The following is a 24,230-nucleotide window of genomic DNA, read 5'->3' on the forward strand; positions in this document are numbered from 1 at the left end:
CTATCACTATACTACACCTATAATATAACTTAATCTCCAACTATACTACAACTATACTATCACTATACTACACCTATAATATACCTACATCTCCAACTATACTACAACTATACAATACCTACATCCCCAACTATACTACAACCACACTACAGCAATACTATACATACATGTCCAACTATACTATAGCTATACTATAACTACATCTCCAACTATACTATAACTATACAATACCTACACCCCCAACTATACTACGACCATACTACAACTATACTATCACTATACTACACCTATAATATAACTATATAATATACTATAACTATGCGGTGACTATACTATAACTATGCTACAGCTATACTACAATTATACTATACCTATACTGTAACTACACTATAACTACACCCCTTGCTATACTGTAACTACACTATAACTACACCTCCTGCTATACTATAACTACACTATAGCTACACTATGACTAGACTGTAACTATACTAAAACTATACTCTAGCTATACTGTACCTATAATACAACAATGCCGCAACTACACTGTAACTATACTATAACGTTACTACGGCTATACTGTAACTATACTATAGCTTTACTATAGCTATACTATGGCCATACTATAACTATACTATAACTACACTATACCTATATACCGGTGCCATAACTATACTACAAATATACTACAACCATACTACAACTATACTATAACTATACAATACCTACACCCCCAACTATACTACAACCATACTACAACTATACTATCACTATACTACAGCTATAATGTGGCCATTCTATAACTATGCTACAGCTATACTACAATTATACTATAACTATACTGTAACTACACTATAACTACACCCCTTGCTATACTATAACTACACTATAGCTACACTATGACTAGACTGTAACTATACTATAACGATACTATACTTATACTCTAGCTATACTGTACATATAATACAACAATACCGTAATTACACTGTAACTATACTATAGCGTTACTACGGCTATACTGTAACTATACTATAGCTTTACTATAACTATACTATGACCATACTATAACTATACTATAACTACACTATATCTATATACCGATGCCATAACTATACTACACATATACTACAGCCATACTACAACTATACTATAACTTTACTATAACTATAATCGAACGAACTATAGCCACATAACTATAGTATAGCTATACTACAACTATACTATAGCTATAATCTAACAAGCTATAACCACACCATAACTATACTACAACTATACTACAACTATAATATGACTATACTGTGACTATACTGTAACTATGCTATACCTACACTATAACTAAACTATAACTATACTATAGTTTAAGAGAGACAGCTGATAATCAGTTCACTCCAGCCAGAGTAAACCGTTTCACTAGGTGATGTTTATACCCCTCGGGGACAGACAGACCAACACAGACAGAGAAGATGAGGCTGAACAAGATGAGATAAACCCCAATTAAAAGACTCAACGAAAAGGGTTTTGATGTCAAAGCTTATCCATTGGCCCCCGACTAGACAGTACCATCATTCAGTTCAGGGTCTTTATCCCAAATGGCACCCTATTCCTTATATAGTGCACTACTTTTGACCAGAGTCCTATGAGCCCTGGCCAAACGTAGTGCAGTAAAAGTAGTGCACTAGATAGGACAGGGTGCCATTTGGGATATAGCCAGAGAAGGCTATTAACATGTCGATGCACGAGGCCCAAAGAAGGGAGCGAGACAATATGTCTAACACACAGCTGGGATCTCAGTGTATGAAAGAAATACCCCCCCCCCCCCCTCTTCCAAGTTTCTCCACATCTGTCTGGCTAATTATTTTTGGTTCTCCCCCCAAATGGAAGATGCCCCTGTTCTCCTCTTCCACCGCTCTCCCGCCCTCCTCTTGTTTTTCAGCTCATCCCTCGCTCTTTCCAGGGAGCATAGGGGGCCCTCTCTCTTTCCCTCTCTCTCTCCCTCTCTCCCCCTCTCCCCCTCTCCCCCCCTCTCTCTCTCTCTCTCTTTCCCTTTCTCTCTCTTTCTCCCCTCTCTCTCTCTCCCTCTCTCTCCCTCTCCCCTCTCCCCCCTCTCTCTCTCCCCCTCTCCCCCTCTCTCTCTCTCTCTCTCTTTCCCTTTCTCTCTCTTTCTCCCCCCCCTCTCTCTCTCTCCCTCTCTCCCCCTCTCCCCCTCTCTCTCTCTCGCTCTCTCTCTTTCCCTTTCTCTCTCTTTCTCCCCCCCCTCTCTCTCTCTCCCTCTCTCTCCCTCTCCCCTCTCCCCCCTCTCTCTCTCCCCCTCCTCCCTCTCCCCCTCTCCCGCTCTCCCTCTCTCTCTCTGTCTTTTAGAACTCCAGACAGAAGATCCCTACAAAGCATCATCTCTAAGACTTTAGTCATAAACTGCTCAATTAACAGTCCATCTTCTATCTATTGATAGGATGGGGAGGGAGGGAGGGAGGGAGGGAGGGAGGGAGGGAGGGAGGGAGGGAGGGAGGAGGGGAGGGAGGAAGGAGGGGAATGTGGAGTTCTTCATCCTAAAGACATTGGCTGCCTCCCAAATAGCACCCTATTTTCTATATAGTGCCTTGCTTTTGTGTCATTTGGGACCAGTGGTGTACACCAGTACTAGGCTTGGTTTAGCGGTTACCATGGTTCCCCACCCGGCCACTCATTGCAACCAAGGCACGCCATTCTTTTCTCTGTGCTGAACAGAGCCTGCCGATACTCCCCCTGACTCGGCCTATTGTTGGGCGTACAAGTGGCCCTCAGAGCAGAGGGGATGGGGAAGAAAGGGTGGGGTCAGGGTTCATATCAAAGCCTCCCCATTGGGACTCAGAATTTCTGTTATCACATTATGTTGAGACACAAAAAGAGCCACAGTCTCAGAGAGAGAGAGAGAGAGAGAGAGAGAGAGAGAGAGAGAGAGAGAAAGAGAGAGCATCCTGGAGAGAGAGATAGAAAAGAGGGTGATAAGACAACATTCCTAACCTCCTGTCAGTGAGAGAGAGCAGCACAGAGGACAGCAGAGGAGCCTCCCAACCAACCCAGGTCCTCCCCAGTCCCTCCTAGTCTTCACTTTGTTCCACATCCAGAAGAGGACCCGTTACACTGTGCTGTGCTACCTACGGCTTTTTACCCTGCTCTTCTGTGAATCCTACCCCTACAGCTCGTTGCCGTGCTCTCCTGTGAATCCTACCCGTACTGCTCGTTGCCGTGCTCTCCTGTGAATCCTACCCGTACTGCTCGTTGCCGTGCTCTCCTGTGAATCCTACCCGTACAGCTCGTTGCCGTGCTCTCCTGTGAATCCTACCCGTACTGCTCGTTGCCGTGCTCTTCTGTGAATCCTACCCGTACTGCTCGTTGCCGTGCTCTCCTGTGAATCCTACCCGTACTGCTCGTTGCCGTGCTCTCCTGTGAATCCTACCCGTACTACTCTTTACCCTTCTCTTCTGTGAACCCTACCCGTACTACTCTTTACCCTGCTCTCCTGTGAACCCTACCCGTACTACTCTTTACCCTGCTCTCCTGTAAACCCTACCCGTACTACTCTTTACCCTGCTCTCCTGTGAACCCTACCCATACTACTCTTTACCCTGCTCTCCTGTGAACCCTACCCGTACTACTCTTTACCCTTCTCTCCTGTGAATCCTACCCGTACTATTCTTTACCCTGCTCTTCTGTGAACCCTACCCGTACTACTCTTTACCCTGCTCTCCTGTGAATCCTACCCGTACTATTCTTTACCCTGCTCTTCTGTGAACCCTACCCGTACTACTCTTTACCCTGCTCTCCTGTGAACCCTACCCGTACTACTCTTTACCCTGCTCTTCTGTGAATCCTACCCGTACTATTCTTTACCCTGCTCTCCTGTGAATCCTACCCGTACAGCTCTTTACCCTGCTCTTCTGTGAACCCTACCCGTGCAGCTCTTTACTGTGCTCTTCTAATCAATAACAACTCTACTGCTGCTTCGTCCTACACCAGCTGTTGACAGCCAGACCAACGTAGACTAGTCAGCTACTCCACGACCCCATCACTGCACTGGGCAGGCACACCACTTCCTCCTCACTGCACTGGGCAGCCACACCACTTCCTCCTCACTGCACTGGGCAAGCCACACCACTTCCTCCTCACTGCACTGGGCAGGCACACCACTTCCACCCCACTACACTGGGCAGCCACACCACTTCCTCCTCACTGCACTGGGCAAGCCACACCACTTCCTCCTCACTGCACTGGGCAGCCACACCACTTCCTCCTCACTGCACTGGGCAGGCACACCACTTCCTCCTCACTGCACTGGGCAGGCACACCACTTCCTCCTCACTGCACTGGGCAGGCACACCACTTCCTCCTCACTGCACTGGGCAGGCACACCACTTCCTCCTCACTGCACTGGGCAGGCACACCACTTCCTCCTCACTACACTGGGCAGCCACACCACTTCCTCCTCACTGCACTGGGCAAGCCACACCACTTCCTCCTCACTGCACTGGGCAGGCACACCACTTCCTCCTCACTGCACTGGGCAGCCACACCACTTCCTCCTCACTGCACTGGGCAGCCACACCACTTCCTCCTCATTGCACTTCCCTCAAGCAGTACACGCTGTCTGAGAAGAACACTGGTGGGTAAGTCTGATCTCTCTCTGGTTTTATAATTTACCTTCTCGTGGTCTTTTCTGTATTTGAGTTTAAGTTTTTTTTTGCAGAAAATGTCGCATGACAATGTCATAGTCTTCTGAGTGTCCTCTCTCTCTCTCTCTTTCCCGGATATATGGAATTGATATATGGAATTGATATCTGGAATTGATATATGGAATTGATATCTGGAATTGATGTATGGAATTGATGTATGGAATTGATATCTGGAATTGTTTTAAGATTGTTATACTATGTATCATTTAGGTATTTGATTTTGAATTGTAGGACCCATTTAGGTATCAAAACAATATAGAAACAAATATGTGATAAAATATTGAATTTGGTATTTACTACTTTTAGCCCAAAGAGACGTATTAAAAATTTGTTTTAAAAAAAGGGCAATAAAAAGGGTGTCTGTCCTGTATCTAGGAGAAAGCTCAGGAAATATGTATATCTTTACACATATTTAACCCCTTCTGGGGGGTTGGCACAACACTACAATACCTTCATATTCATTCCAGAAATTGTTTTAAACGGTACTGGTTACCTCCAGACGAGTCTCGTGACCCTTGTGGGGGTCGTAGAGCAAAATCGAGAACACCATCGTGTTCGTGAGAGTCTCATCTTTCCGTATAGTTGTCATATTAGTTCAGAACGATTTCTGGAATGTCTCCTGGTCTGACACACACAACGCTGTAGCTCTGCCACCTTCCACCACCGATGCGGAAGGCCGTCATAGGCGGATTGAGACGCAGCCCACGCAAAAAAAACATATTTCTCTTAAACTGACAGATTTTAATGGGGGATTTAATTATATTGACTCATTGGACTCAAATTATTAACTGAAGCATTTGAGATGTTAGTGGTGTTCTGATCTGTGACTACGCTAAGGAATTTTCTTTACCATGGTCTTATTTGTAGAGTTTTAGTTTTTGGAGGATAAGACTTGTTCAAGTTCTCAAGGTCACTGGAGATAACAGGTCCATTGTAACTCAATAGATATCGTACCTAGCTCCGTTCACAGAGCCAAATAAACCCAGCGAATTCATCAGCACACATGCACACCTCAAGTCTGGCTTCCTGCTGTGTGTTTTTCGGTTGGAGTTAGATTTGGAGTCTGTCAGATGAGGCCTGTTTTCAGACGGTGGGTCAGTGAATCTCATCAGGTAACTTCCTGTTTTCAGACGGTTGGTCAGTGAATCTCATCAGGTAACTTCTTTAACGTTAGGGAAATTTGCCACTGTATTTTGTAGCCTTCAATTTGTGCTTTCAGGATTTTCTGTGGGGATCAACTCTTAACAGGGGTCACATTGCTCCTGTTAACCTCAGTGACAAGGTCATGTTAACCCATGGGACAGGCTCATGTTAACCCTAGTGACAGGCTCATGTTAACCCTAGTGACAGGTTCCTGTTAACCCCAGTGACAGGTTCCTATTAAACCTAGTGACAGGTTCCTGTTAACTCCAATGACAGGTTCCTGTTAACCCCAGTGACAGGTTCCTAATAAACCTAGTGACAGGTTCCTGTTAACCCCAATGACAGGTTCCTGTTAACCCCAGTGACAGGTTCATGTTAACCCCAGTGACAGGTTCCTGTTAACCCCAGTGACAGGTTCCTGTTAACCCCAGTGACAGGTTCCTGTTAACCCCAGTGACAGGTTCCTGTTAACCCCAGTGACAGGTTCCTGTTAACCCTAGTGACAGGTTCCTGTTAACCCTAGTGACAGGTTTCTGTTAACCCCAGTGACAGGTTCCTGTTAACCCCAGTGACAGGTTCCTGTTAACCCTAGTGACAGGTTTCTGTTAACCCTAGTGACAGGTTCCTGTTAACCCCAGTGACAGGTTCCTGTTAACCCTAGTGACAGGTTCCTGTTAACCCCAGTGACAGGTTCCTGTTAACCCCAGTGACAGGTTCCTGTTAACCCTAGTGACAGGTTCCTGTTAACCCCAGTGACAGGTTCCTGTTAACCCCAGTGACAGGTTCCTTTGGAAAGTGTAATATGTCTAGAGAGAAGGCTGTGCTCTCCACTGCAGAACCCGACAGCGATCCCATTCCCCCTCACAAATGAAGGCTTTGAATAATCTCTCAAAACTATTTGTATGTGTCCCAAATGGCACCCTATTCCCTATATATTGTGCACTACTTTTGACTATCTTCCCTGGTCAAAAACAGTGCACTTGAATAGAGATTAGGGTGCCCATTTGGGACACAGCCCTAGTCTGATCCAAAGAATCCCCTCTTTCCTCTCTTGACTGCTGGACTGGTGCGAACACTCCCACACATTTACACCATCAGACCATTGTGATAGAGGCTTGTTCTGGGGGTTTATCTCCCTGTAGGGGGTTGTCACACACAGTAATAAATCAGTGGAGCGTGATCCCCCCCCCACCCCCACCCCCCATAGGGCTCTGGTCTAAAGTAGTGCACTATATATAGGGAATAGGGTTCCATAGGGCTCTGGTCAAAACTAGGGCACCATGTATAAAAAATAATGCAATTTGGGACGCCCCTACACAATGTGGAGGCAGAAGGTTGCTTGGTAAATGCCGTCCTCTCGTAGTCCAACAGCTCCCCTGAACACTGTTTCACACCACGAGGATCAGACAGGGAAGAGATCTGTCCTGAACACTGTTTCACACCACGAGGATCAGACAGGGAAGAGATCTGTCCTGAACAATGTTTCACACCACGAAGATCAGACAGGGAAGAGATCTGTCCTGAACACTGTTTCACACTACGAAGATCAGACAGGGAAGAGATCTGTCCTGAACACTGTTTCACACCACGAGGATCAGACAGGGAAGAGATCTGTCCTGAACACTGTTTCACACCACGAAGATCAGACAGGGAAGAAATCTGTCCTGAACAATGTTTCACACCACGAGGATCAGACAGGGAAGAGATCTGTCCTGAACACTGTTTCACACCACGAGGATCAGACAGGGAAGAGATCTGTCCTGAACACTGTTTCACACCACGAAGATCAGACAGGGAAGAGATCTGTCCTGAACACTGTTTCACACCACGAAGATCAGACAGGGAAGAGATCTGTCCTGAACACTGTTTCACACCACGAGGATCAGACAGGGAAGAGATCTGTCCTGAACACTGTTTCACACCACGAGGATCAGACAGGGAAGAGATCTGTCCTGAACACTGTTTCACACCACGAGGATCAGACAGGGAAGAGATCTGTCCTGAACACTGTTTCACACCACGAGGATCAGACAGGGAAGAGATCTGTCCTGAACACTGTTTCACACCACGAGGATCAGACAGGGAAGAGATCTGTCCTGAACACTGTTTCACACCACGAAGATCAGACAGGGAAGAGATCTGTCCTGAACACTGTTTCACACCACGAGGATCAGACAGGGAAGAGATCTGTCCTGAACACTGTTTCACACCACGAGGATCAGACAGGGAAGAGATCTGTCCTGAACACTGTTTCACACCACGAAGATCAGACAGGGAAGAGATCTGTCCTGAACACTGTTTCACACCACAAAGATCAGACAGGGAAGAGATCTGTCCTGAACACTGTTTCACACCACGAGGATCAGACAGGGAAGAGATCTGTCCTGAACACTGTTTCACACCACGAGGATCAGACAGGGAAGAGATCTGTCCTGAACACTGTTTCACACCACGAAGATCAGACAGGGAAGAGATCTGTCCTGAACACTGTTTCACACCACGAGGATCAGACAGGGAAGAGATCTGTCCTGAACACTGTTTCACACCACGAGGATCAGACAGGGAAGAGATCCGTCCTGCCAGTGGTACTACATCTGACTAAGTCCTTATGTGACCTCTGGCTCTCTGAGTCTGTGTCCCAAATGGTCATCTATTCCCTATATTGTGCACTACTGTTGACGAGAAACCGTAAGACTCTGGTGAAAAGTAGTGTACTACTGTACATAGGGAATAGTGTGTTTCTCAGTTGGTAGAGCACAGTGCTTGTAACGGGTAGTGGGGTTTGATACCCAGGACCACCCATACATAAACTGTAAGTCGCTTTGGATAAAAGTGTCAGCTAAATGGCATATAGCACAGATGTAGGATCTTAATTTGAGCCACATTGCTATTGAGGGAAAACAATCCTGCAGCAACAGGAAATGTGAGTTTTTTTTTGTTGTAGATGTTGGTACATTTTACGTTAGGTCAAATCAAGTCTACAGTTTTTAAGTGGAAATTACAAACTTTAGAAGCACGTTTTAAACCTTGAATATAATACAAGGTTACATTTTCCTGCCGTGCAGGAAAATGATCATCAACAAAAGAGTGATCAAATTAAGATGGTACATCTGTATAATAGGGTACCATTTGGGAGTCACTCTGGCTCTCCGGTCAGCATGTATAGGAGAGACAGCTGCTGAGGTTGAAGTTTTTGAAAACAGACAAAGGAGGGTGTTGAGCCTCCTCTCACCCAGGAATGTCTCCGCAGTTCCCAGGCAGTCCAGGACAAGCCTAGTTTTAGTGGGGAGTCCCACAACTACGTCATATGACTTTCATCAATGAGTTATTCTGTATTTTGTGAGTGGTTTATGTGTGTGTATCCCACTGACACACTCCCCTTTGCTCCAACATCTGCGGGATAGTAAGAACTATCTCCGGTACACACCTCTTTTGTGCCTTTCACGGAGGCTCTGATAATATTGATGTTTGGCCTTATGGCTAACTGCTTACAGCTGTCCTGTGCGGCAGGCAGGGGAGTGGTGATTGGATAATTAAAAGTGATGTCGGAGGTCATAACAGAGAACGGTGAATGTTCTCTTTTAGTAGGAGATTTAAACCACATTGAAGGACTTGAAATTAAAAAGGGAAATAAAATAGATTGTGCATTTTAGATTCAATGGGTGTTCAATGTTTTTTTAAAAACGTCTTCATCTCTTCTTCAGCCATTAGACAGTTACAGTTGCATCTGTTGGGACTGGAATATTTACAGAAGAAGTGCTATTAGACTGGCGGCTGCAAGCAACGACAGAAACATCACTTCTAAACCACCTGCGCTCAAACGGTGAGGCCATTTCACCAGTGGAAGAGCCACTCGATCATTACTTATAATGGGACAAATCAGACAACTGGGCCGGACCAGGGGGTAATGTGACAAATTAGACAACTGGGCCAGACCAGGGTGTAATGGGACAAATCAGACAACTGGGTCAGACCAGGGGGTAATGGGACACATTAGACAACTGGGTCAGACCAGGGGGAAATGGGACAAATTAGACAACTGGGCCAGACCAGGGGGTAATGGGACAAATCAGACAACTGGGTCAGACCAGGGGGTAATGGGACACATTAGACAACTGGGCCAGACCAGGGGGTAATGGGACAAATTAGACAACTGGGCCAGACCAGGGGGTAATGGGACAAATCAGACAACTGGATCAGACCAGGGGGTAATGTGACAAATCAGACAACTGGGTCAGACCAGGGGGTAATGGGACAAATCAGACAACTGGGTCAGACCAGGGGGTAATGTGACAAATCAGACAACTGGGTCAGACCAGGGGGTAATGTGACAAATCAGACAACTGGGTCAGACCAGGGGGTAATGTGACAAATCAGACAACTGGGTCAGATCAGGGGGTAATGTGACAAAACAGACAACTGGGTCAGATCAGGGGGTAATGGGACAAATCAGACAACTGGGTCAGACCAGGGGGTAATGTGACAAATCAGACAACTGGGTCAGACCAGGGGGTAATGTGACAAAATTAGACAACTGGGCCAGACCAGGGGGTAATGTGACAAATCAGACAACTGGGTCAGATCAGGGGGTAATTGGACAAATCAGACAACTGGGTCAGACCAGGGGGTAATGGGACAAATCAGACAACTGGGTCAGACCAGGGGGTAATGTGACAAATCAGACAACTGGGTCAGACCAGGGGGTAATGTGACAAATCAGACAACTGGGTCAGACCAGGGGGTAATGTGACAAATCAGACAACTGGGTCAGACCAGGGGGTAATGGGACAAATTAGACAACTGGGTCAGACCAGGGGGTAATGGGACAAATCAGACAACTGGGTCAGACCAGGGGGTAATGTGACAAATCAGACAACTGGGTCAGACCAGGGGGTAATGTGACAAATCAGACAACTGGGTCAGACCAGGGGGTAATGTGACAAATCAGACAACTGGGTCAGACCAGGGGGTAATGTGACAAATCAGACAACTGGGTCAGATCAGGGGGTAATGTGACAAAACAGACAACTGGGTCAGATCAGGGGGTAATGGGACAAATCAGACAACTGGGTCAGACCAGGGGGTAATGTGACAAATCAGACAACTGGGTCAGACCAGGGGGTAATGTGACAAAATTAGACAACTGGGCCAGACCAGGGGGTAATGTGACAAATCAGACAACTGGGTCAGATCAGGGGGTAATTGGACAAATCAGACAACTGGGTCAGACCAGGGGGTAATGGGACAAATCAGACAACTGGGTCAGACCAGGGGGTAATGTGACAAATCAGACAACTGGGTCAGACCAGGGGGTAATGTGACAAATCAGACAACTGGGTCAGACCAGGGGGTAATGTGACAAATCAGACAACTGGGTCAGACCAGGGGGTAATGGGACAAATTAGACAACTGGGTCAGACCAGGGGGTAATGGGACAAATCAGACAACTGGGTCAGACCAGGGGGTAATGTGACAAATCAGACAACTGGGTCAGACCAGGGTGTAATGGGACAAATCAGACAACTGGGTCAGACCAGGGGGTAATGGGACAAATCAGACAACTGGGTCAGACCAGGGGGTAATGGGACACATTAGACAACTGGGTCAGACCAGGGGGTAATGGGACAAATTAGACAACTGGGCCAGACCAGGGGGTAATGGGACAAATCAGACAACTGGGTCAGACCAGGGGGTAATGTGACAAAATTAGACAACTGGGCCAGACCAGGGGGTAATGTGACAAATCAGACAACTGGGTCAGATCAGGGGGTAATTGGACAAATCAGACAACTGGGTCAGACCAGGGGGTAATGGGACAAATCAGACAACTGGGTCAGACCAGGGGGTAATGTGACAAATCAGACAACTGGGTCAGACCAGGGGGTAATGTGACAAATCAGACAACTGGGTCAGACCAGGGGGTAATGTGACAAATCAGACAACTGGGTCAGACCAGGGGGTAATGGGACAAATTAGACAACTGGGTCAGACCAGGGGGTAATGGGACAAATCAGACAACTGGGTCAGACCAGGGTGTAATGGGACAAATCAGACAACTGGGTCAGACCAGGGGGTAATGGGACAAATCAGACAACTGGGTCAGACCAGGGGGTAATGGGACACATTAGACAACTGGGTCAGACCAGGGGGTAATGGGACAAATTAGACAACTGGGCCAGACCAGGGGGTAATGGGACAAATCAGACAACCGGGTCAGACCAGGGGGTAATGTGACAAAATTAGACAACTGGGCCAGACCAGGGGGTAATGTGACAAATCAGACAACTGGGTCAGACCAGGGGGTAATGTGACAAACTCAAAGCAGTAAACTCTCAATATAGACTTCAAAGTCTGATGAAGTCTGTCAAGAGCACCTTGAGACTCTGGGTGGTAGGTACTAGACCTTGAGACTCTTGGTGGTAGGTACTAGACCTTGAGACTCTGGGTGGTAGGTTCTAGACCTTGAGACTCTGGGTGGTCGGTACTAGACCTTGAGACGCTGGGTGGTCGGTACTAGACCTTGAGACTCTGGGTGGTAGGTACTAGACCTTGAGACTCTGGGTGGTAGGTACTAGACCTTGAGACTCTGGGTGGTAGGTACTAGACCTTGAGACTCTGGGTGGTAGGTACTAGACCTTGAGACTCTGGGTGGTCGGTACTAGACCTTGAGACTCTGGGTGGTAGGTACTAGACCTTGAGACTCTGGGTGGTGGGTACTAGACCTTGAGACTCTGGGTGGTAGGTTCTAGACCTTGAGACTCTGGGTGGTAGGTACTAGACCTTGAGACTCTGGGTGGTAGGTACTAGACCTTGAGACTCTGGGTGGTAGGTACTAGACCTTGAGACTCTGGGTGGTCGGTACTAGACCTTGAGACTCTGGGTGGTAGGTACTAGACCTTGAGACTCTGGGTGGTAGGTACTAGACCTTGAGACTCTGGGTGGTAGGTACTAGACCTTGAGACTCTGGGTGGTAGGTACTAGACCTTGAGACTCTGGGTGGTCGGTACTAGACCTTGAGACTCTGGGTGGTAGGTACTAGACCTTGAGACTGTAGGTGGTCGGTACTAGACCTTGAGACTCTGGGTGGTAGGTACTAGACCTTGAGACTCTGGGTGGTAGGTACTAGACCTTGAGACTCTGGGTGGTCGGTACTAGACCTTGAGACTCTGGGTGGTAGGTACTAGACCTTGAGACTCTGGGTGGTGGGTACTAGACCTTGAGACTGTGGGTGGTCGGTACTAGACCTTGAGACTCTGGGTGGTAGGCACTAGAGGGGTAATGGGTTACACCCAACTGTTGTAGCACTTGACATTAACTTCTAACCTTGGTCCGACTGCACTACCTGCAGAAGTCCAAACGTTGAAAATAATTTCACCAGGACCTTAACAATACTGGAAGCTGTGATTTTCCTCAGTGGAATGGCCTCAGGGAAACGAGTGGCAGCACACAATATGGTTAAGAGAAACTGTTTACCACTCTTGACGTTGGGCAAAGGACCAACACAATCCTGCTGAAAGGTCAAGTCAAAAGCACGACTTGGCTGCAAAGTTGCGACCGGTCAAGTTTGTTTTGGTTTACTCATCCGCTAGCAAACGCCACAGGACTTACAGTAAGATACAACATCCTCTTTCAGAACAGGCCAGAATAAGTTACGTTGCTTCCCGATGGGCCGCCCCCAGGTGGTAACAACACATCCACCACACTGATCGTCAACACAGGGGCCCCTCAGGGGTGCGTGCTCAGCCCCCTCCTGTACTCTTTAATTACTTGTTACTTTTATCTCTTATTCTTATCCATATTTTCTTAAACTGCACTGTCGTTTAGGGGCTCGTAAGTAAGCTTTTCACTGTAAGGTCTACCTACACCTGTTGTATTCGGCGCATGTGACTAATAAAATTTGATTTGATTTGATTTTGATTCACCCCCAAAGGTTGAAGATCACAAACACTGACTGTTATAGCAGTTTATATTTACGGATGTTGTCTTTCAAATGTCCCTTTAGGATGTGTTTTAACAGTGGAATGTTTAATCTGTGAACCAATTTGTTGTCATTGTGGGTGTTATCATGTGTTATAACTATAAAACTAAAACTAATAACAGTATTTCTATACTCAATAATAATAATAGTTAGGTTAAAAAAGTATTATTCTCTAAGCTTTATAGCCTATGCGTGCATTGATACTTCACCCATGATGTCATCTGTAGTTCATGTATGTTTCTAGTTCATTAGGCCTATCTTAGAGCAGATCAGTTGTACTTTACCCATGATGTCATCTGTAGTGCATGTTCCACATCAGTCACGGCTTCATCAATAAGTGTATCAATGACGTCGTCCCCACAGTGACCGTACGTACATACCTCAACCAGAAGCAATGGATTACAGGCAACATCCGCACAGAGCTAAAGGGTAGAGCTGCCGCTTTCAAGGAGCGGGACTCTAACCCGGACGCTTATAAGAAATCCCGCTATGCCCTCCGAAGAACCATGAAACAGGCAAAGCATCAATACACGACTAAGATTGAATCCTACTACACCGGCTCTGACTCTAATCGGATGTGGCAGGGCTTGCAAACTATTAAGGACTACAAAGGGAAGGCAGGCCGCGAGCTGCCCAGTGACACGGGCCTACCAAACGAGCTAAATGACTTCTACGCGCGCAACAATGAAGCATGCATGAGAACACCAGCTGTTCCAGGCGACTGTGTGTCAAGCACTCTGTAGCCGATGTGAGTAAGACGCAGGGCCAGACGGATTACCAGGAAGTGTACTCAGAGCATGCGCTAACCAACTGACAAGTGTCTTCACTAACATTTTCAACCTCTCCTCAGCTGTTGATTGCGGTCCTGCTCTGGTAGGTCAATGATTTCTCTCTAAACTCAGCAAAGTCTCTTTCTAGAAAAGATAGACTGTCTCTAAGAGATTTGACGTCGGAGGAGAGTCTTGGAGAGACGGGGCTTCGGTCAGGGCTTGGAGGCATCATCTTCTCATGGATTTTGGCCTGTGGAGAGGATTGGAGAGACGGCGCTTCGGTCAGGGTTTGGAAGGGGTTGTCTTCTCATGGATTTTGGCCTGTGGAGAGGATTGGAGAGACGGGGCTTCGGTCAGGGCTTGGAGGGGTCAGGGCTGTCAGGGCTTGGAGGGGGTCGTCTTCTCATGGATTTTGGTCTGTGGAGAGGCTTGGAGAGACGGGGCTTCGGTCAGGGCTTGGAAGGGGTTGTCTTCTCATGGATTTTGGTCTGTGGAGAGGATTGGAGAGACAGGGCTTCGGTCAGGGTTTGGAAGGGGTTGTCTTCTCATGAATTTTGGCCTGTGGAGAGGATTGGAGAGACGGGGCTTCGGTCAGGGTTTGGAGGCATCGTCTTCTCATGGATTTTGGTCTGTGGAGAGGATTGGAGAGACGGGGCTTCGGACAGGGCTTGGAAGGGGTTGTCTTCTCATGGATTTTGGTCTGTGGAGAGGATTGGAGAGACGGGGCTTTGGTCAGGGCTCGGAAGGGGTTGTCTTCTCATGCCTTTTGGCCTGTGGAGAGGCTTCTTAGCTTCTTCTCTGAGGGACTGGAAGTCTTCCTGGAACTCCCTCAGGCTGCTCTCTGACCCCTGAACCATGATGGTGTCATTATGGTAGACATTATGATGAGGAAGGGGCCGTTTTCATCATTGTCCTCATTGATTGTTATCTGTCTGCCTTTTCCAATACCAATCTTTCTATGTTTTGGGTATTTGGTGATTGGCTCTCAGAATGAAATAAGCTATGTATTGTTGTCTTCTTCCCCTCTAGTATTGCCACCAAGATCTTGGGTGACTCTCTCCTTATTTTACTTTTAACATTGTTCTTTGCTTTGCAAATAGTTGACATCTGTAGGCTACAGAACCTCCATTTTGATTTTTTATCTTGGTAATTTATTTTCTCGCTCTTTTCCAAGATTTTCCAGCTTTTGTCATTATTTTATATTACAGATTGCCTTTTGCTGCAACCACATCCCAAAAAGCAGCTGCTCATTTTCTTCTTCTTCAAGTCAAAAGAAGAGCATTTACAAGCAGCCAAAATCAAGTTCTTCTCAGTTATTTGATCGCCTTTTTCTCTCTCTCTCTCTCTCTCTCTCTCTCTCTCTCTCTCTCTCTCTCTTTCTGTGTCTGCCTCTTTCTCTCTCTCCTCTCTCTTCCCAGAGATGAAGATACAGACCACTCCCACCATGGACATGGACGCCCTGACGTCCATCCTGTCCAACGCGTCTTCAGAGAGTAGCTGTGCTCCTGTAGATAACACTGTGGAGAACATGGTGTTTGGAGGTTACTACATTCTGGTCTTTCTCCTGGCGCTCAATGGTAATGTAATGTTATGTTACATAATGTTGTGTTGCGTAGCGTTGCGGTGTGTTGTGTTATGTTTTGTTCCATTATGTTGTGCTGTGTTGCCTAGTGTGGTGTGTTGTTATGTTCGCTATATAGCCTACCTTGACAGTTATTCTTGAGATACCCTCTACATCCACCCTAGTTGAGATACCCTCTTCATCCACCCTAGTTGAGATACCCTCTTCATCCACCCTAGTTGAGATACCCTCTTCATCCACCCTAGTTTAGATACCCTCTTCATCCACCCTAGTTGAGATACCCTCTTCATCCACCCTAGTTGAGATAACCTCTTCATCCACCCTAGTTGAGATACCCTCTTCATCCACCCTAGTTGAGATACCCTCTTCATCCACCCTAGTTGAGATACCCTCTTCATCCACCCTAGTTGAGATACCCTCTTCATCCACCCTAGTTTAGATACCCTCTTCATCCACCCTAGTTGAGATACCCTCTTCATCCACCCTAGTTGAGATACCCTCTTCATCCACCCTAGTTGAGATAAGGATGTTTGAGTTCTAATAAATGAGATCAGTACAAGTCTCGTTCTTTCACCACAACAGGTAACGCCTTGGCCCTCTGGATCTTCTCCCGGCAGCGTGGCACATCCTCTCCCGCTAACGTCTTCCTGCTGCACCTGGCTGTGGCCGACCTCTCCTACGTCATAATCCTGCCGCTCCGCGCCACATACCACCTCACGGGGGGCCACTGGCCGTTCGGCGAGGTTCCGTGTCGAGTCGCCGGCTTCCTGTTTTATGTCAACATGTACGCGAGTCTCTACTTCTTGGCATGCGTGGCTGGGGATCGCTACCTGGCCGTGGTGCACGCCGTGAGGTCACTGAAGATCCGCCGTGCCCGCTACGCCCACACCATCAGTTTTTCCCTGTGGGTGCTGGTCACCGTCTCCATGGCGCCCCTGCTGGTCACCCGCCAGACTGCGGAGGTGGACGGGATGACGGTGTGTCTGCAGCTGTACAGGGAGAAAGCCTCCCGCAAGGCCCTCGTCTCTTTAGCCGTAGCCTTCACCCCTCCTTTCCTCTCCACACTGTCCTGCTACCTGCTCATCATCCACAGCCTGAGGAGAGGATCCCGACTGGAGCCCCAGCTGAAGCTGCGAGCCTTGAGGACCATCGGCCTGGTCATGCTGATCTATGTGGTGTGCTTCCTGCCGTACCACGCCTCCAGAGCCACGTTCATCCTGGGGTACGCCCACCCAGATGTCTCCTGCCAGACCAGGCGGGGTCTGTCCCTGGCCAACCGCGTCACCTCCTCCCTCACCTGTCTGAACGGGGGCCTGGATCCTCTGGTGTACCTGTTTGGGGCCGAGAAGTTCCGGGGAACGGTGAGGAGGCTGTTCTTTAGAGACAGGGCCGGGGGATCAGGGGCCACCAGTGCAGGAGAGCTGAAGGGAACACACGAGAGCTCTGTCAGCGCCAAGTCTGAGTTCTGAGAAGCCGGAGGTGGAACCATCTGAAATATCAACTTTATCTGACGGACTTATTTTTAAGTCATTTTTTAAATACATTTTTCTACCTGTTTTCACTCAAGCCTCTCAATACTTATTTTTATACTGCCTCTCCTGTCCATATGAGACTGTATCTTTGTTCTATACTGCCTCTCCTGTCCATATGAGACTGTATCTTTGTTCTTTACTGCCTCTCCTGTCCATATGAGACTGTATCTTTGTTCTATACTGCCTCTCCTGTCCATATGAGACTGTATCTTTGTTCTCTACTGCCTCTCCTGTCCATATGAGACTGTATCTTTGTTCTGTACTGCCTCTCCTGTCCATATGAGACTGTATCTTTGACTTTAACTTTGTCTTTGAAATCAATTAGAGTTTGTTTCATTATCATCTCCCTTCAGCTGTAACTATTTTCAACCCTGCCAAAGTGCTGGTAAAAACCAAATCAATGGATGCCATCCCAGCTGTAATTCTAGTTGTACAGTATTTTGCGTAAAACCTTGTTTTTTTTTTTAAACGGGGGGGGGGATGCATGCCTTTTCATCTTAGTAGGTCTTGATCTGTTAACTCTTTAAAATCGTGCTTAGTAATGCCTAACATACTTTTGGGCAAGGATATTATTACGATAATACAATCTTATTCTCACTAATTAAAGTGTATCTTCAATGTTTCCCGCCAAGTTAATTCATGATACAATCAAAATGTATTTTCCTCAAGTAATCTCCATTAACGTTTCCTTGTCGTCCTATTACCAAAAAAAAAAAAAAAATGTAGCCATTCATTTCAAAATTATATATTGGATAAATCTCTTACCCGACTTTCTAGCAAAACGTTATGTTTGGCACTGAGGTTAGTCATCAGTGTCTTCAAATGTATGTGTTTGGACATGAGTTTGCGAGCCTGTTTTCCTCAATGCATTGTAATTGCTATGCATCCTGACATAACATTTGACATATTGCAGAAAGGGATCTATAGAGCGTCATATGATATCAAAGAGCCCAGGCTGAGCAATGAGCCAACTGTTCTCACCTAAAATATCTCATAGCCTTTCTGTTATTTATACATTTGACTGTATCTTCACTTTAGGACTGTAAATTAATAAATTGTTACACATATATATATATATATAAATGGTGTCTTTTTTCATTCTATGTGCTTATACACCTTAAAGAGTAGACTGAGGTTATAGACTGTCTTAGTGGTTATTAAATTCCACTCTGTACAGAGTAGACTGAGGTTATAGACTGTCTTAGTGGTTATTAAATTCCACTCTGTACAGAGAAGACTGAGGTTATAGACTGTCTTAGTAGTGGTTATTAAATTCCACTCTGTACAGAGTAGACTGAGGTTATAGACTGTCTTAGTAGTGGTTATTAAATTCCACTCTGTACAGAGTAGACTGAGGTTATAGACTGTCTTAGTGGTTATTAAATTCCACTCTGTACAGAGTAGACTGAGGTTATAGACTGTCTTAGTGGTTATTAAATTCCACTCTGTACAGAGTAGACTGAGGTTATAGACTGTCTTAATAACGGTTATTAAATTCCACTCTGTACAGAGTAGACTGAGGTTATAGACTGGCTTAGTGGTTATTCAATTCCACTCTGTACAGAGTAGACTGAGGTTATAGACTGTCTTAGTGGTTATTCAATTCCACTCTGTACAGAGTAGACTGAGGTTATAGACTGTCTTAGTGGTTATTAAATTCCACTCTGTACAGAGTAGACTGAGGTTATAGACTGTCTTAGTAGTGGTTATTAAATTCCACTCTGTACAGAGTAGACTGAGGTTATAGACTGGCTTAGTGGTTATTCAATTCCACTCTGTACAGAGTAGACTGAGGTTATAGACTGTCTTAGTGGTTATTAAATTCCACTCTGTACAGAGTAGACTGAGGTTATAGACTGTCTTAGTGGTTATTAAATAACACTTTGTAAAGTGGTGTACACAGCTGGCTAGACTAACTACACTAACTAGGTTAACTTACCAATAACACTAACTAACTGTTTTTTTAGCTGACATGGGCTAACTGAACAGCTGCCAGTGACTGACAACACAAGGAGAACAACTGCTGATGCAAAAACCACATTCTAAAAAAAACACATTTTGTGTGTGTGTGTGTGTGTGTGTGTGTGTGTGTGTGTGTGTGCGTTTTAAGGTGCGAGTGTGTAATGAATAGCTTAATTAAGTGTAAGAAACTGTAGGCTTAGTAACTAGTAGATTGGTCCTCAGACTTAACAGCCACCTGGACTGTATGATTCTCATTGGATTTCCTGAATCCTGGTAACCAGTGTGGCGGCGTAGCCTAATGGTTAGAGTGTAGAGGCGGCAGGGCAGCCTAGTGGTTAGAGTGTAGAGGCGGCAGGGCAGCCTAATGGTTAGAGTGTAGAGGCGGCAGGGTAGCCTAATGGTTAGAGTGTAGAGGCGGCAGGGCAGCCTAGTGGTTAGAGTGTAGAGGCGGCAGGTCAGCCTAGTGGTTAGAGTGTAGAGGCGGCAGGGCAGCCTAGTGGTTAGAGTGTAGAGGCGGCAGGGCAGCCTAGTGGTTAGAGTGTAGAGGCGGCAGGGCAGCCTAATGGTTAGAGTGTAGAGGCGGCAGGGTAGCCTAATGGTTAGAGTGTAGAGGCGGCAGGGCAGCCTAGTGGTTAGAGTGTAGAGGCGGCAGGGCAGCCTAGTGGTTAGAGTGTAGAGGCGGCAGGGCAGCCTAGTGGTTAGAGTGTAGAGGCGGCAGGGCAGCCTAGTGGTTAGAGTGTAGAGGCGGCAGGGCAGCCTAGTGGTTAGAGTGTAGAGGCGGCAGGGCAGCCTAGTGGTTAGAGTGTAGAGGTGGCAGGGCAGCCTAGTGGTTAGAGCGTAGAGGCGGCAGGGCAGCCTAGTGGTTAGAGTGTAGAGGCGGCAGGGCAGCCTAGTGGTTAGAGTGTTGGACCTAGTAACCGGAAGGTTGCAAGATCGAATCCCCGAGCTGACAAGGTAAAAATCTGTCGTTCTTCCCCTTAACAAGGCAGTGAACAAGGCAGTGTTCCTAGGCAGTCAATGAAAATAAGAATTTGTTCTTTAATGGACTTGCCTAGTTAAATAAAGGGGGGAAAATCTATTCAAAGCTGCATGTCTTGCTCTTCATTAGGCGAAGCTACCAATGTGTAGAATAACTCTGGCCTTTCTCTCTCAATTACATACAATTTAAGGGCTTTATTGGCATGGGAAACATGTTTACATTGACAAAACAAGTTCTAAAAATAATAAAGACGTTTCAAATGTCATATTATGTAAATATACAGCGTTGTAACGATGTGAAAATAGTTCAAGTACAAAATATATTGTATTTACAATGTTTTTTGTTCTTCACTGGTTGCCCTTTTCTTGTGACAACAGGTCACAAATATTGCTGCTGTGATGTCACACTGGTATTTCACCCAATAGATATGGGAGTTTATCAAAATTGGGTTTGTTGTCAAATTCTTTGTGGGTCTGTGTAATCTGAGGGAAATATGTGTCTCTAATATGGTCATACATTTGGCAGGAGGTTAGGACGTGCAGCTCAGTTTCCACCTCATTTTGTGGGCAGTGAGCACATAGCCTGTCTTCTCTTGAGAGCCAGGTCTGCCTTCGGCGGCCTTTCTCAATAGCAAGGCTATGCTCACCAGTCTGTACATAGTCAAATCTTTCCTTAATTTTGGGTCAGTCACAGTGGTCAGGTATTCTGCCACTGTGTACTCTCTGTTTAGGGACAAATAACATTCTAGTTTGCTCTGTTTTTATGTTAATTCTTTCCAATGTGTCAAGTAATTATCTGTTTGTTTTCTCATGATTTGGTTGGGTCTAATTGTGTTGCTGTCATGGGGCTCTGTGGGGTGTGTTTGTGTTTGCGAATGAAGCCCCAGGACCAGCTTGCTTAGGGGACTCTTTTCCAGGTTCATCTAAGTGTAGGTGATGGCTTTGTTATGGAAGATTTGGGAATCGCTTATTTTTAGGTGGTTGTAGAATTTAACATCTCTTTTCTGGATTTTGATCATTAGCGGGTATCGGCCTAATTCTGCTCTGCATGTATTATTTTGCTAGACCAAATCCCCGAACTGACAAGGTAAAAATCTGTCCTTCTGCCCCTGAACAAGGCAGTTAACCCACTGTTCCTAGGCCGTCATTGTAAATAAGATTTTGTTCTTAATTAACTGACTTGCCTAGTTAAATAAAGGTCCAATAAAATAAATAAAGGTTAAAAAAATAATAATAATTGGTGTTTTACTTTGTACACAGGGGATATTTTTGCAGAATTATGCATGCAGTCTCAATTTGGTGATTGTCCCATTGTTTGAATTCTTGGTTGGTGAGCGGACCCCAGACCTCACAACCATGAAGGGAAATGGGCTCTAAATCTGATTCTAGTATTTTTTTTGCAAGATCCTAATTGGTATGTCAATTTTTATGTTCCTTTTGATGGCATAGAATGCCCTTCTTGCCTTGTCTCTCAGATCGTTCACAGCTTTGCGGAAGTTACATGTGGCGCTGATGTTAAGGCCGAGGTATGTATAGTTTTTTTGTGTGCTCTAGGGCAACAGTGTCTAGATGGAATTTGCATTTGTGATCCTGACAACAGTACCTATTTTGGAACACCATTATTTTTGTCTTACTGAGATTTACTGTCAGGGCCCAGATCTGACAGAATCTGTACAGAAGATCTAGGTGCTGCTGTAGGCCCTCCTTGGTTGGTGACAGAAGCACCAGATCATCAGCAAACAGTAGACATTTGACTTCGGATTCTAGTAGGGTGAGGCCGGGTGCTGTAGACTGTTCTTGTGCCATCGCTAATTTGTTGATATATATGTTGAAGAGGGTGGGGCTTAAGCTGCATCCCTGTCTCACCCCACGGCCATGTGGAAAGAATTGTGTTTTTTTTCTCCATTTTAACCTTGTTGTCACTTGTTGTTTGTGATTTTAGAAAGTTGTATGTTTTACCCCCAACACCACTTTCCATCAGTTTGTATAGCAGACCCTCATGCCAAATTGAGTCAAAAGTTTTTGGGAAATCAACAAAGCATGAGAATACTTTACCTTTGTTTTGGTTTGTTTCTTTGTCAATTTGTGTGGGCATGGTCTGTCATACGGTAATTTGACATTTGCTCAGTACATTGTTTTCACTGAGGAAATGTACGAGTCTGCTGTTAACAATGATAATGCAGACGACTTTTCGAAGGTTGCTGTTGACGCATATCCCACGCTAAAATTTGTCTCCACTTTGTGGATTGGGCTGATCAGTCCTTGGTTCCAAATATTGGGGAAGATGCCAGAGCTGAGGATGATGTTAAAGAGTTAAAGTATAGCCAATTGGAATTGTGGTCTGTATATTTTATCATTTAATTTAGGATACCATCAACATCACAGGCCTTTTTGGGTTGGAGGATTTGTATTTTGTCCTGTTGTTCATTCAATGTAGTTGGAGAATCCAGTGGGTTCTGGTTGTCTTTAATAGTTGATTCTAAGATTTGTATTTGATCATGTGTATGATTTTGCTGTTTGTTCTTTGTTATAGGGCCAAAAAGGCCGGAAAAGTGGTTTATCCATACATCTCCATTTTGGATAGATAATTCTGGACCTCCTCTCTCTGGTCCTCCTCTTGCTCTCTCCCTCTGGTCCTCCTCTTGCTCTCTCTCTCTCTGGTCCTCCTCTTGCTCTCTCTCTCTCTCTGAACCCCTCTCTCTCTCACTCTCTGTCTATCTTTCTCCCTCTTTGTCTATCTCTCTCCCTCTTTCTCTCTGATCCTCCTCTCTCTCTCTCTCCCTCTCTATGATCCTCCTCTCTCTCTCTGATCCTCCTCTCTCTCTCCGATCCTCTTCTCTCCCGGATCCTCCTCTCTCCCTGATCCTCCCTCTCCCTGATCCTCCCTCTCTCACTCTGATCCTCCCTCTCTTTCTCTCTCTCTGATCCTCCTCTCTCTCTCTCTCTCTCTGATCCTCCCTCTCTCTCTCTCTCTCTCTCTGATCCTCCCCTCTCTCTCTCTGTCTGATTCTCCTCTCACTCTCTCGCTCTTTCTGGTCCTCCTCTCTCTCTGGCCCTCCTCTCGCTCTCGCTTCTCAAATGAGGAAGTTCACAGCCGTGTTTGTAGCAGCTTCCCTTTTACAGCTTTCTCCCCACTAACAGGAAGAGAGAGAGAGAGAGAGAGAGAGAGAGAGCAAGAGAGAGCGAGAGTGGAGGAGAAGAGAACATACGCGAAACATGAAGAGTATGGTTACTAGCTACAGTTGAATCTTCCCTGATAAGTCCTTGTCTAGTGTGATAGTCGATGCTGTATGTAGCTGAGTGTTTTCAGTAGAAGACCAGGATGTCTACGTCGCTCCAGCCATGGCACCATGGTAATATCACCCGATCTAAGGCTGAGGATCTGCTCTCCAAAGCAGCTAAGGATGGGAGCTTCCTCCTCCGGGACAGTGAGTCCATACAGGGTGCCTACGCCCTCTGTGTTCTGTAAGTAAAACATACCATAAGATACATATATATATATATATATATATATATATGGATAAAATGGACAGTTTAACAGTCTAAAATTATGTTGGAAAGATCAAATTGAGGAAGGAA

The 24,230-nt window shown here is 46.0% G+C and overlaps 2 protein-coding genes across 4 annotated transcripts in view; both read left to right on the top strand.

Moving 5' to 3' along the window:
* The first annotated feature begins 2,863 nt into the window (after nucleotides 1–2,863).
* Nucleotides 2,864–18,784, top strand: gpr17 (G protein-coupled receptor 17). Of its 2 annotated transcripts, none has more exons than XM_036978950.2 (3): nucleotides 2,864–4,640; nucleotides 16,016–16,174; nucleotides 16,762–18,784. In XM_036978950.2, exons 2-3 carry the CDS (start codon nucleotides 16,018–16,020, stop codon nucleotides 17,646–17,648), a joined length of 1,044 nt encoding a protein of 347 aa, XP_036834845.1. In that variant the 5' UTR covers nucleotides 2,864–4,640; nucleotides 16,016–16,017; the 3' UTR covers nucleotides 17,649–18,784. The 2 variants fall into 2 exon arrangements, with proteins under 2 accessions (XP_036834845.1, XP_036834844.1); XM_036978949.2 differs by having other exon boundaries at nucleotides 2,995–4,636.
* A 4,720-nt stretch (nucleotides 18,785–23,504) lies between these two features.
* LOC110524859 (phosphatidylinositol 3,4,5-trisphosphate 5-phosphatase 1) overlaps nucleotides 23,505–24,230 on the top strand; it is a 44,639-nt gene continuing 43,913 nt past the window's right edge. The window contains exon 1 of one of the 2 annotated variants that reach the window (XM_036978951.2): nucleotides 23,505–24,116. In XM_036978951.2, the coding sequence (XP_036834846.2) occupies nucleotides 23,974–24,116 (143 nt within the window). In that variant the 5' untranslated portion in view covers nucleotides 23,505–23,973. The remainder of the gene's footprint in view (nucleotides 24,117–24,230) is intronic. The other variant, XM_036978952.2, reaches the window with a different exon arrangement.

Source organism: Oncorhynchus mykiss, chromosome 5, assembly GCF_057628025.1.
Source record: "Oncorhynchus mykiss isolate SJ-2025 chromosome 5, ASM5762802v1, whole genome shotgun sequence".
Taxonomy (NCBI): Eukaryota; Metazoa; Chordata; class Actinopteri; order Salmoniformes; family Salmonidae; genus Oncorhynchus; species Oncorhynchus mykiss.

Coding starts and splice junctions, on each gene's coding strand:
- gpr17 (XM_036978950.2), top strand. CDS start 16,018: ATGAAGATACAGACCACTCCCACCATGGACATGGACGCCCTGACGTCC. Junction 16,175..16,761: donor CTTTCTCCTGGCGCTCAATG/GTAATGTAATGT, acceptor TCACCACAACAG/GTAACGCCTTGGCCCTCTGG.